The following is a 13,922-nucleotide window of genomic DNA, read 5'->3' on the forward strand; positions in this document are numbered from 1 at the left end:
GTCCTTGATTTGATTTAATGATTCCTTAAGTTATCTTAGGTTTTTCTTGTTGCTGTGCATTCAGTTCTCTTGAGGCACTTGAGCAATTGAAAATGATTTCCTTTCGAATATTTTACTGTAGAACAACTGACGATGATTTAAATTCTCATATTTTTATGACTGGCATAGATTTTTGACAGACTATTCTTTACCCGAGGCTTGGTCATGAAACATTATTGCTTCAATTTTGGCCTTGTAAGTTTATTGTTAGTTGACAAAGTCATGGTATACATTCTTTCTCCATTCTCTGTCCCTGAAATTGCAAACAGATGATTCCAATATTGTTTGTTCTATGAAGTGCTCATGGTTTGATTTCTAAATAGCAACATACTGCCATTTCTAATTATAATGCACCATGTTTATGTCGGTAGACCATATCATGTGAAATAAATGATATTTCTCTCACCTTAAAGATAAATGATGAAGGCAATAACTTGATATTTTTAACTATATTATACCCTTTAATTATCGAAGAGTTGATGGTTATAATTATTCAGTTAGAATGTATAAGAAATGATTGTCTCAAGACGTAAACAATATTGGGCATTTACTTCTATCAGAAAACTGGAGGATTGTGAAGCTGTCGAATGATATTGTATGGAGATTTATAGACCAGATGGTTAGAAACATAATAATTCAATTCTTTTGGGTGATCTTCTTGGCTGCTTATTACACTGTTACTTTCTCAGTTTTAGTGGCTATATATCTGAATGGGAAAAAGAAAGTTAATGAATAAAAATGTTTTTCTGTTCTTGAAATTCTTTCCTGCTTGTCATGTTTGCAATTTTGCAATTTTCTTGTTGTTTTAGCTACTTATTTTAAGCTAATTTCAGTATTTGATGTTACTCCTTTTGTAATTTTATGAATTTGTATACATTATCTTATTTATATTCCTTTACGTTTTAGTCATTTTCTTTTTCACATTTGCTAAGGGACGCAAACGAGATGATGGTACCGAGTTTGATATTCATGTGCCGATATGAAGGAGTTAGAACAATTCCATGGTCATTGTTGCCTCTACCATATTTGGTACAACTAGACCCCTGAAAAATGCTAACATATATCAATTAAATACTCTCTTAGGTTTTCAGAAACTCATTTATAGTACATCTGTCTCGTAAATCCATGATACTTACGCACTAACATTACTTTAAGAAAACAGCAACTCGTGCATTGCATTGGCATAAAACTAGTTTCTTTACAATAGTGGTGAAAATTTGAAAATACAAATAATTCAAATTTATACTCTCAATAATAGGAGAAAATACATTAAAAAAAATAAAATTGAATTAATCGCACTAATAATATAATTTCAAACTTTTAAAATAATTACTAACATCAGTGGATTAAGTACGTGATCGCGAGTGCTACAAATAGGAGAACATATGCAATCCCTTGATCAATTGCCGCGCCTGCATCAAATAAATCAATGAATTTTCAGTTAATAATTGGTAAATCCTTGCTCACTTGATGATGATGATGATGACGAATAGAAGAGGAGGAAGAAATTGGAAGAAAGAAATTCAAGTTTTCAAAAAGAAACAAAGAAACTGTAATTAACAATTCAGCAATTTCTTCCGATTTTAACAACTGAAATAGAAAATGAAGATGTTGCGACAAATCTAGAATTTCGAACAGTTTTCATGAGTAAAATCACGTGTTTCACAAAGAGAAATATACATTTCCAATGAATATACTCACCGTCGTTGGAAGGACCAGCCGGTGCCGGCGACGGCGCCATTCCTTGTCCGTTACTGTACCGGATTAACGCCATCAGCATAAATCCGATAATGGAGAAACTCCACGATTTAGCGCTCAACATTGAATTCATCTTCGATCGAGCAATAAATTCGGTAAAAGAAATGAAAATTTTAGAACAAAGATTCAAACAAAAGATATGAGTTTAAAGAGAAAATGAAGGATTGAAGATTGAACAGGAAGTGGGACGCGATGCGGTATATATAGTTGAAGAATCCAAGGGCGGCGCGTGAGAGAGAGAGAGAAATGAAGCCTCCAGGATGGAGCACGTTAGCGTCAAATGCGTAGGAAAGCACGTTTTTTTTTTTTTAAGAAAACAAAAAAGAGTCAAAACGGAGAAATTAATTTTGACTCGGCCGGCTTTGGAGAACCTATGATGCACTGAAGAGTCGCCTACGAGCGGAATTTCTTACCCTTTCTAGAAGGGAAAATAGCAGTGTAGATCCTCAAACTTTTGAACACATTGCTCGTTAGTCCCTATTTTTCAAAAGAATTTAATGTAGTAATTTTTTATTGTCTCATGCATCAACTTTAACTCATTTTTTCACTTATGTCACTAACTTTTTTTAATCCTATTTTGATACCCAACCTTCTATCAATTAGCATATTTTATCCCCAATAACGATAAAAAAAAATTTAAGAGAAATTTAAAAAATTATTTGTCTCTCGTATTTGTTGGAAAAGATGACTGATTTGTGTGTAGATATTTATCAATTAATATAAACATAATTTAATAATAACCTTAATGTAAGAAGATAAGAGTTAGAAATGCAAGTTTTAGGGAGTCACGTTAAAGATGCAAAGTCGAGTTGCATTCTATTCGTACGGGTACTTTCGACACTATATGACTCTAAGATAAAACTCATGTAACTCACAGTCAGTTCTCTATCTATAAACACGACCATAAAAAAATAAAGAGTGAGCATTTATCAAATTACCAAAATATAGGAAAATATTATAAAATATAGATATAATTATTTGTTTCAAGTTATGTATTCTCACGTTGTCTATCTCAATGAAAATCACTTCTTTTATAGGGATACATTTAACCCCTCACTTATTTAAAATATATGTTACACTAAAATATTATTAATTTAATTTGTATTGAATTGAAATTAAAATAGAAACAACAAATTAAAAGGTATTAATTTGAAATTTGAAATATTTATTTTCCAACAGCATTTTTAAATAAACAAAAATTTGATAAAATATTTTTAATGTGCTAAAAAAATATTTGGATAGAAACTATCATAGACAAGATTTGCTATTTTGAAGGTTAAGGATAAGTATACTAGTTTTACACTTATCTTCTATTAATCACAAAATTACATATATTTATTTTGTTTACTTAAAGAGGTATTGTATTTTTAATAAAGTTTTAGCTTTTTAATTTGATACAAGAGGTTAAATTGTTCAATAGGGGACTTAAGTTCTATAAAAATGAAAGATTGGGAACGTGTACACTACGTTTTAAGATTTGGGCCAAGATACAACAGAAGTCGAAGATTGGGGACCTATGATGCTATTTTCCTTTCTAGCAATCTAACAATTCAAACTAGAATGGGGATATAGTTGGCAAGTCAAACATCACATCCCGTTGCCACTTGTTACCAATCTAGTCACGTTTGGCAAAGACCAGAAGTGGGTAAAAAGCTAATTTTTAAAGGTGTATTTTACTTGGCTGACATAAGAAAATTATATATATTTTTCCAAAAATATATATTGTTTTGTCTTTCTCGTCTAACCTTTGGCATAACATTTTATAAATGATATTATTATTATTATTATTATTATTATTATTATTATTATTATTATTATTATTATTATTCATCTTTCTCATCAAACAACTCCACGTAACATTTTGTGTGTTTCGTGGGCTGCGTGCATCAGATTCCAAGAAAGAAGACAGTAGTGATGAGGTAAAATATCCATTAACAAATAGTGAAAATGGAATTATCTCATTTGGGTTTCTTCGAATTGACGGTACATAAAAAAAAAAAAAAAAATTGCTTTTCTAAATCCATCTTGTAGGTGCCAATAACCATAGCTCTCGTTTGGCCCCCATTTTGTGAAAAAACGAAAGGGTGAAATAGTGTTTTTTTAAAAAATCAGTGGTTGAAAAGTTTTCAATTTACGTGTTTATTTTATAGAAATTTTTATGGCTAAAAATAGGAGAGAGAGAAATGAAAATGTAATGGAATGAAAATTAATGGGGGCCAAACGAGAGCTAGCAAGTTGTTTATGGTACGTTAATTAAGAAAAATTAAATAAAAGTAACTAAATGCTATAAGCAATATTATGTAGTTGTTTAAAATTGTATGTCAAACAATACCTTAAAACATGGAGAAGCCCCGTTAAAGATAAACCACACTCATTGGGTGTCTAAGGAGATATTGGTGGTTCAACAAAACTGTGAGGGCTCAAAATGAAAATTATTTTGTAAGGTTATAACACTATGTATAGCTCCCAACCTTGTAGATGAATCTTTTGTATCCAACAAATAGGAGAAAAATTTTGGTGAGACGATCGCACCATCCTACGTGGTGTGACCGCCAAATGGAGAGCCACTACCTCATTGGGTGTCGAATCCCGAATTTTTAACTTAAATTCGGATATATTTTTATTTGCCATTTAATAATAGGAATGCAATGTTTGGTTAAGTTCTTATGCAAGTTAATTGATTATCTCTATAGTTATCTTATTAGTTAAGGGACCAAATTGAAAAAAAAAAAATATCAAATTATTTTATACTTTATTAGATGGGCCAAATAGTTAACTATTGAAGGAGTTAGAATTACTCTACCAATATTGGGTTCATTTTGAAGCTCATAATAAATGGCGAATTATAGACTCAAGAAAAATTTAATTTGGTCAAGTTAAACCCGAGTTTTAACCGTCTAAAGAATATTATGGTTATAAGAGTTTTAAAAGATTAGATTTTTCGTCAGTTGACTGCCACCACTAGTTTAGCTAAATAAATTAGAATTTTAAGTTTTGGTTAAACAAAATCTTTATGTTAAGTATTAATAATTATACATTTTTTAATTAAGAGGTAATCAATTAAAACGTAATTCCTGCTTACAAATTTAGTTAAATGCAAATCAAAGGAATTTGAATTATTTGATGTTAGACTTTAGTACATGAGTAATCCATGCATTTCATTACAACTTTCACGTGTCCATATAATTAGGAATCATTGTGTCCCCTAATTGGAACAAATTTTGGGAAGATTGGACTGAAATTCTAATTTAATTAATAAGCATACATTTTATAATTTTCGGCCATTAGAAGATTGACAATTTAAGATGTTTGTATTAGAGTAAATTATGCAAATAGGAGGCAGATTTGTTTTCCCCGCCCACGTGTAAAAGTCATGCAGTGTAATACCTATCATTTCCTTGTTGTAATTGTCATTGATATAGAAATTGAAAGAAAATCAATAATTAATTTCCAGTCATACTATATCAATCGGGAATTATGAATCAATTTCTCAGAAGATTGCATGAAATACGAATTTAAATATGACTGAAATTCCACTTCCCCCACGTGATTACCCGACTTCTATAGTATAAATAGAACACTAAAACCACATTTTACTACACGTCCATTACCTCTCCCTCTTTAAAATATTCCTCTATATTATTTAGATTTTTTAAGGCTTTGAAATTGGAGTCACATTTGTGCAATTTTATTCTCCACTTTCATCTTCAAAAGGTGAGATACTCAGTGCTATTAGTGATTTTTCCACATCTTTTCAAATACGTTATTATGAATTTAATTACTTCAATTTAGGCTCCTTCGGGAGAAATCATACATTTTAAGGCACAATTTAGCCTTCACGTTATTTTCAAGGCACAATTTAGCCTTTACGTTATTTTGCGGCGCTTGCTAGAATTATCATTTGTCATGGTGTGATAATTCTCATGTTATGTTGGTAAGATAATTTATTTGTAATTTCATGTTTGACTTGAATGTGGAGTAGCAAGTATCTCATTGAATATAATTCGTTATACTCATCCCCTTATTTACAATTTTCAGGTAATAATTAGTATGTTGGATGGCGGTGGATGAATTTGCTATTGGACTAACGGATCCTCGTCATGAAGTATTTTAATTTTCAAAAATACTAGAACTAATAATGGGTTATTCATTTTTGACCCAATTGTGAGTGCATTATAAATTTTCAATTAGTTTTAACTGTTCTAATAATTTTTGGATGAATGATATGTTTTCAAACGTTCCGCATATTTAAATTTATCTTTTGATTAAATGTTATTCAATCTTTTACAGAATTTCTCGTTATATTAAAACTGTTTATTTCAAGGTATATTCATGTTTCGTAACGTTTCGGGTTATTAGAATTCGGGGCGTTACATTGGGTGGTAGTGCAATCGTCCCACCAAAGTTTTTTTCAACAAATAGATACTTCAAATCCTTTAATGCAACACGTGGACACCCAAATGGTGATATTGGTTCAGGTTCAACACAGAATTGCATAATCCACGATTGGTTACAATTTCACAACCCATATGAAATACAATCAAACATGTATATAATTCTCTCATTCATTTTCAATCAGTTAAAGCAAACCACAAGATGAGCACTACAAATGTGCAATTTTAATGTATACTTAGGTTTTGAACTTCCAAGGGGTTGGAATATCCAGCCCATCTTAAGACCTGATGTACATGTATCAGGAATTTCAATAGCAGTATTTTGCCAGCAGATCAATAAAAGGAATCATCTCTGTTGATATTTGACAACTGCATGATCCATCAAAACTAGTTCTTGTAATTTCAATGCCCTTTAAGGGCACCAAACCTAGCAGCCAAATCATCGTAATCAGGCAATTTCGGATGCACATGTCGTGCCTGGTTATCGGGCTGGAAAGTATTGGCACGAGTAAACACTTTCTTCACCTGTGGTGAACCACTTTCTGTGTTAGGAAGAGAGATTGATCTGGCAGGATGTGGAATTATTTCTGACTCAACATCGTGCCCATCTCTCCTCTGGTCCAGTGATAATTCACCAGCATCAATGGCTCTTTGAATGGCTCTCTGATGTGAAGAATGAGCTAGTAACTTTTTCTTCACTTTACCGGCATCATAATCTGATGGTTTCTTGCTGTAATGGATTAGTAGTTTATCTATCACCCGTTCTTCTTCATCATTTTGATGGTGCTCATTATCAAACAATATCTGCAACCCCTTTTTTGAATGGTCCCTTCTCCTGCTACTTGAACTCCTCTTTGCACTACTGAAATCATCAACATTACCTACACTGTCACGATTGGATGATAATTTTTGGTGTTTCCTCCGAGTTGATCTTTGTTTTGGCAAGGGAATTGCATTATCCTGATACTCAACCTCATTTTTGTAGCCATAACTGTCCATTTTGACGAGCTCAAGACTTTTTCCTTCATCTTCATGATCATGATGAACTGGTTCCTTGTGACTCTTGCCCAAGCCGTTGACTTGTTTACTTCTATTGTGAGGAGAATATCCAATGAAATGTCCATCGAAGTCAGAACCACCATATTTAGACCCTCTGCAAGCTCTATGTTTATCATCTTTTGGTTTAGTATATGGAGGGAGAGGGAGAATGGAATTATCTTTTGATTTAATATATGGTGGAGGGGGAAGATTGCTGTAGCAGGATTTCAACCGATCTGTTTCTTCCGCTGGTGCTTTTCCTGTCGAGTTCAAAATATTCTTTCTATTAAAATGGTCAGGGGAAGAAATAAGATCTTCACTTTTTCCTGGAAATCCCGTGCACCTAGTGGAAAGATCAGGTTTTTCACAAGATAATGCTTCTATGGTTTCTCCTTTCTGCGTATGGACACCATTATTGAGCCTAACGTGACCACCTACAATATTATCTCCCGTATGTCGATGGGATGGACTGCATTTGGTTACTCCCTTCAGCGAAATATCAACGTTCCCTACGAGATTCAAATGCTTGTCCTCTATTAATCCTTGCCTTCCATGAATTAAAACGCTGTGACCTCCACTTGAAGTGCTATATTCTCCCTTCACAAGTGACTTCTGTTTGTGATAACTAGTTTTTTCCCACCCTCCAGCATGATTTAACTCATATCTTTTCACGGCATTACCCTCTTGTCGGTTGTGTATCTGCTTTCCATCATCAAGAAGCCGAGGCCTCTGTTTGGGTATATTCCTCTCTGAAATTGTCGCCTGGAAATTAAATAAATTGCAAGAAGGATAAACAAAGATGATTACTCGGTAGTGAGCAGCGAAATTAGTAGAAGTCAACAAAAACATGGAACAGATACAGAAAGATCAACCTGGTGATCTACTGACTTATCTCCTTATCTACCTTGGTCTAGTCAGGAAAGATGTTAAAATGTAAGTATATGATTTTAAACAAGTTTCATGTAAATATTAATGGTTTTCTTTCACTTATTACAAATTAAAGGATCCTGCATTATATTTAACTGGCCTATGGAAAGAAACCATTCCCAAGGATCATCTCATACTCTTAAATAAGTAATTTGTTTACATGGTGAGAAACTGAAGAAAATTCATTTAGGGTGTGTTTGATAGGGGCCAATTCCATGGAAAATGGAATTCAAATTCCATTTTTCACCCAAATTGTAGTGTTTGATAGCACACTCTTTCCATGGAATTTCATTTTCTTGATTGTCTTGGAAATTGTTCTTTTCTTGGTTTCCCTTGAAAACCAATTCCTACCAATATCTGGTGGAAATTGGTTTTTCAACCTACTTTTACGGATGAAAACAAATTTTAAGAATTATTGTAAAAAAATATTTCTTTTTAATTGACAATTTCTATGTAAAACAGAGTCAAATAAACACCAAAAGATAGAGGATTTTCTTGAATTTTTTTAATTTTTTTTTTGGCAATGGAAACAAATTTCATTTTCAATACCAGTAAAATCTATCCCTTTAATTGACAATTTTCATGTAAAACAAAGCCAAACGAACACCAAAAATCACTTTTATTTCAACATTTTTCACGTGAAAAATTATACCAATCAAACACAATAAATTGACAATTCTCGGGAAAACAATTTCTAAGTAATTCAATTCCCTGGAATTTGTTTTCTTTACACCCAAATTTTATCTTTGTAATCAAACGGACCCTTAAATAAAAATTTTTAGAACATTCTTTCTATTCAACTTCCACTTCTAAAATTTCTAAAAATCTTCATAACATGAGATCTATCTTTCTGTTATATTGTATATTCTGAGGTAAGATTTAAATCTTTGTAGGCAGCTGACTGGTTTCGAAAAATCTACTCCAAGCATGGAAAAATGTTCCACAGCATAAACTGATGACTTAAAGTCATATTATATTATGTTCACTTTCACTTTCCTTCTTATCTGAAAGAATAACAATTTGATTCAAAGACACACCTGTGCAAGTGCAGGAGCAGGAGCAGCCATTCTCTTTTCAAACTCCATACAGCTCCACATTATTGAAAACTCTGAAGCTATATCTTGCAAGACCTGGAGTCTCTTCTCTGTTGTGGGAGACGTTGATGAGAATTTCTCAATAAACTGAACCAAAGTCAAGCAATATGGATATTAAAACAAAGTTATAATGACAGTTACATCTTTTATGCATAGTTTATGGGAGCATTACCTTCTGATTAACAAAACACTCTAAAGAATTTCCATATCTCTCCAGAAATGTATCCCTGAGATCTCGAAGTTCAGGAAGATCAGAGAACCTTGCGGCTGCAAATATCAGAGATGACACAGCCTCCCTACAGTCTTCCGGACACTCCCTGGAAAGAAACCAATCATGCAGACCAAATGTCACTATTATATGCTGATGATATGATCTGATGTTCCAAAGAAACTGGGGGTCATTCGTGATGTAATTCAAAATGGAACCTTACAACTTGAAAATGGAGCTTTCCCCCCTGCAAAGAATGTGCAATTCATATTCTCTCTCTTTCTTCTTTAACTACATTACTACATTTTACTTATATTATGCTTCATTCTGTTTGATAGTAAGGGAAAGGGTAGTATTTACAAGTTTTGCACTTGGATGGATAAATGTTCTTAATGGAGTACAATTGTTCTCCTTCATTCCCTTATTATCAATTATTTCCTCCCTTCCCCTCAAACCAAATGGATTGTAAACTCTTCAATGCGCACCTCCCACATATATTCTAATTTAATTTTGGCAATTAAACACATATGTCCTGGTACGAAACATCCAGTCCGTGCTTCTCTAGCAAGCATCATGAGCACTATGGTGCTCACGGCAATAATAGCCAGTACCAAGCAGTCAACCCCATTAAAGGAATTCCTTGTTCTCTTATCAATCTAATATTGTCATTTTACTATCTGATTTAATTCGTTCTCAATAGCCTTGAAATGATCATCTTAGGGTGATCCTTTTGTCTTCACACTTCAACAAATAATTTGCAGTATTTTTCCTTAAATTATGATGTCTTGTATAAATATTTCAAGCACAGATTGCCTCATTTGCTGTTAATATCATTTCTTTCGGGTCTTCATTCCACATGGATTGTTTACTTATCCTTTAATTTTCATCACTGTGCAACATTATTACTCCAATAATACTTGAATACAGCGATACACGTGATTCAATCTTAAACACGCTACTCTTTATTGAGAATGTATTGAAAATTCTTCAGCACCGATGCTGTACTGCAACTGATAATCCACGACACTAACAGGTGCACTTTGTACAACTATTGAAACAAATTAATCTTCTGCATATTAAATTTCCCTGAAGAATGAGTCCCCAAGTCCAAAGTATAATTCTCACATTCCGTGCAAGTTTTAGCGCCCGTTTGGCCCCCATTATTCCACATTATAATGAGAGGAATAGTAAATTTTTGGAGAATGTGTGGTTAAAAAAAAAAGGCAAAGTTTTTGGGTTTAGGTGTAATATTATTTTATTGGAGAATGCCTGATTGATAAGAAGAAAGAAAAAAATGAATTATAATTTAATGGGAAATAATGAGGGCAAAACGGGGGCTTAACAAGAACAGGAGCATTATTATGGTTATTACGGTGCATATCATAGTCTTCATATTTTCATTATATGGCTCATATTTGAAATCGTAATAGGTCAGAATTTCCTAGCTTTTGATGGATAGTATAGGCACAATCAACAAGATGCATCAACACAACAAAAGTGTCTACAAACCAAATTGTATCAAGCATTTATTTTTTAACTAATTATACCGTTCTATAAGTTTTCCGATATCTCCTTTTTCTGTAGTTTTCGGAAGGTGTATAAAGTTCAATATGACAAAGGATCCCAGAATTAAGTTCTATATTGAACAAGCAAACAGTGCAAGTCATTTGTCTTCTCTTATCCATTAGAGGGTCACATTAACTGAGTTCACTAAATGAAAAGTACTTAATTAATATGATGGTATTCTCTGTTATCATCTGATAAAGCAGGAGAACTTATTTTGCAGTGGAGAAACCATTTTCTTATCAGTTAACACGTCTCAGATTTAATCATTTCTACACATTTTTGTTATTTTAGATAACTAGAAGTATAAGCTGAACAGCTAAATGTTAAATTAAACAAATAGGATGATACAGGCGCACCACGGAAGATTTATATTTTTATCTGCAACCATTAGAGCATATATTCCACTGATGAATGAGCCCCAGGTCCAAAGTACAAATTTAACACTTCATTGGAAGTTTCAGCAAAAACCAAAACATTAAACCGATCGAGGAGCATATAGAGTTCACACATGTTCAGTATACTCATATGCTTAATATTTTAATTGAAGGAGTTCAGCGCACAGTTTTAGCAAAATCAACAAGATGTATCAGCGTAACCACTATCTATACCACTGAAATTGTTTCCCCAGCTTCTGTTGCACGAATTATGACAACCTTCAATAACAAGTTTCTCATGTTTCTCTCTTTATATAGTTTTCCTTAGGTACATAAAGTTCTATATGGAAGAGGTTTCCAGTTATGAGTACAATAAATAAGCAAAAGATAGCATACAATTAGGTTAGGTTAACCAACTTTACAGAATCAACAATGCATAAAAAATAATATAACTTTATTCTCTGTTGTGAATTTATGAAGAAAATACTGTCATGCAGCACAATGCTGAGTTCTTATAAGTTTGCATCTCAATTTTTGTCATCTTTTACATGCACTTTCATTGTTTCTAATCACTAAGTGTAAAAGATTATTAACATCTAAATGATAAATAAACCAAACGAGGTCATACTGGGGAAAGGTGCACCAAGCCAGTAGAACCCAGATACTTGATTTAGATTATGTGAAATCCTGTCTCTGACTACTTTACAGAGAAAAAAATATCCAGAGACTGATCTTAGATTTTTAAAATCAAATTAGGAATATTTGCAATCTGTGCATTCTGTCCTGCATGAGTACTTTGACTTGGTCACAGTTTATATTTATAGATGCATATGATAACAATGCATAAATAAACCACCAAACATATAAGCAGATGGAGCATGGGAGAAAGCCATACTTGGATGGTGCACTAAAGATATGCTAGTGGATCATCACAATCATCAGAAGTGCAAGAAAATGCATTAGAAGCTTTGAAACTGTAATCTAATCATACCCAGTCTTTTGCATTTTTGAAAGCTGCTTTACAACATATTCGCACGACTGCTCAATAAAATCATAGCATGACAAGAGGCTAAGTCCAGCGAGAAATTCTTCAGTCTGTTTTGCAGGTAAAACAAAAAACACCAGTGTAAGAATAAATTCCAGTGTGAAACATCTGCCATAGGTTAATTAATGTTTGTGGATGTTATGAATTGATAAGCAAGCAAAGAAGACATTCAAGGGATATGCCAACAAAATGCTCATAGATACAAAAGAGAACTTTTAATGAAGGATTTTCGTTGTTAAATAGGAACCAGATCTGCGTGCAGTACTCGAGCCAATTGAATGAGCATTACAGTCCATATCACAATCTCATTCAAGTAGAATCAGATATCAATAAAAATTCAAAGTTTGTTTATTATATGATGGAGAACTTGAAAAAGAAACAGAAGAAGAGAGCTGAATGGAGATTTTAATGTAAATCAGTAGTCCCTGAAATTGGAAAATTGTACCTTCAAATTTAACTTAATGACAACACTTTGCGCTATGGACATAACTGTTTCGACTTTGAATTCTCACATCATTGGAAATCTTTTTTTCATTGAGTCAGTGAGATAAGGAGAAATGGATGAGCTTCATTTCACAGCAATACACTTTAAAATTTTGAACTATTGAGAATTGGTCAATCAAACACCAAATAATGTATCATTTATTTTTTCCCTTAAAATTCTCAAAAAATCCAGTTCAAGCGTATACTGCAAAGAAGGGTAAAATTAAATTTTCTATAAGCACAACCAAACAGATATAATAATAACAATCAACTCAAGAAGAACCCTCAAATCAAAGCACAAATAATTTCAAAAATATAAAGGAGGAAGAATAAAACCAAAACGGAAACTAGATTTATACCCTTCCATAGGCGTTAATATCTAATCCATTAGAAAGCAATTTCGCCAGATCTTCTTTCAGAAACCTCTGCTTCGCCTCCGCTCTCCGCCGCACCACTTCAATCCTCGTCCGAGTCGCTTTAATTAGCGATTTACTACATTTCAGTTCAAGTATTAAAAAAAAAAAAAGTTAAAAATAAAAATTGAAGCATGTATATAGACAAAGAAAGAGATCAGACCATTTGGAGCTGAATCCACGACCCAACAAACCATCTAGCATTTTGAATCTGCTGCTTTTCTGCAAACCCGGATATTCGATACTGATAAAGTGAAGCAAATTCACTGATGAGCTCAAAGTAGAGAGAGGACCATGTTAAATGGGTCCTCCATTTTTTTATTTTTATACACTTCAAAACTCACTTTGGGTTGAAAATGCTATATGCTGTTTGTATGTATTGGTATACGTATACAGCTCTGTCTGCTGTACAAATTACCAGTGGGCCACTCGCCGCCAAAAGCTTTTCAATTTTATTTATTATTTTTTTTTCCAACTGTGCTGCAGGGTTGAAAAATAAGCTCAAAAACCTATGTGACACGTGTAATCTCATGGTTGGACAATTTGAAAAAATTTAAAAAAAAAACATCCAATCATTTGCTGT

General features: G+C 32.9%; 1 protein-coding gene and 1 long non-coding RNA gene across 2 annotated transcripts; both read right to left on the minus strand.

The window, feature by feature from the left end:
- Nucleotides 1-1,188: 1,188 nt before the first annotated feature.
- LOC111408255 lies at nucleotides 1,189-2,004 on the minus strand. The gene is made up of 2 exons (XR_002705316.1): nucleotides 1,741-2,004; nucleotides 1,189-1,451 (listed from the first exon to the last, which is right to left on the minus strand). It is a non-coding gene; the product is annotated as an uncharacterized LOC111408255 (long non-coding RNA).
- Nucleotides 2,005-6,288: 4,284 nt separating this feature from the next.
- Nucleotides 6,289-13,714, minus strand: LOC111407889. The gene is made up of 6 exons (XM_023037587.1): nucleotides 13,503-13,714; nucleotides 13,286-13,418; nucleotides 12,390-12,493; nucleotides 9,423-9,567; nucleotides 9,194-9,337; nucleotides 6,289-7,991 (listed from the first exon to the last, which is right to left on the minus strand). Exons 1-6 carry the CDS (start codon nucleotides 13,541-13,543, stop codon nucleotides 6,594-6,596), a joined length of 1,965 nt encoding a protein of 654 aa, XP_022893355.1. The 5' UTR covers nucleotides 13,544-13,714; the 3' UTR covers nucleotides 6,289-6,593.
- Between the last annotated feature and the right edge of the window lie 208 nt (nucleotides 13,715-13,922).

This window comes from Olea europaea, chromosome 13 (genome assembly GCF_002742605.1).
Source record: "Olea europaea var. sylvestris chromosome 13, O_europaea_v1, whole genome shotgun sequence".
NCBI classification, from domain to species: Eukaryota; Viridiplantae; Streptophyta; class Magnoliopsida; order Lamiales; family Oleaceae; genus Olea; species Olea europaea.

What these genes read in the sequence shown, in the direction of transcription:
- LOC111407889 (XM_023037587.1), bottom strand. Translation starts at nt 13,543, where the DNA reads ATGCTAGATGGTTTGTTGGGTCGTGGATTCAGCTCCAAATG. An exon ending in AGTGTTTTGTTAATCAGAAG is followed by an intron (nt 9,338 to 9,422) that starts GTAATGCTCCCA and finishes ACTTTGGTTCAG; the next exon opens with TTTATTGAGAAATTCTCATC. An exon ending in CTGCTCCTGCACTTGCACAG is followed by an intron (nt 7,992 to 9,193) that starts GTGTGTCTTTGA and finishes TTTAATTTCCAG; the next exon opens with GCGACAATTTCAGAGAGGAA.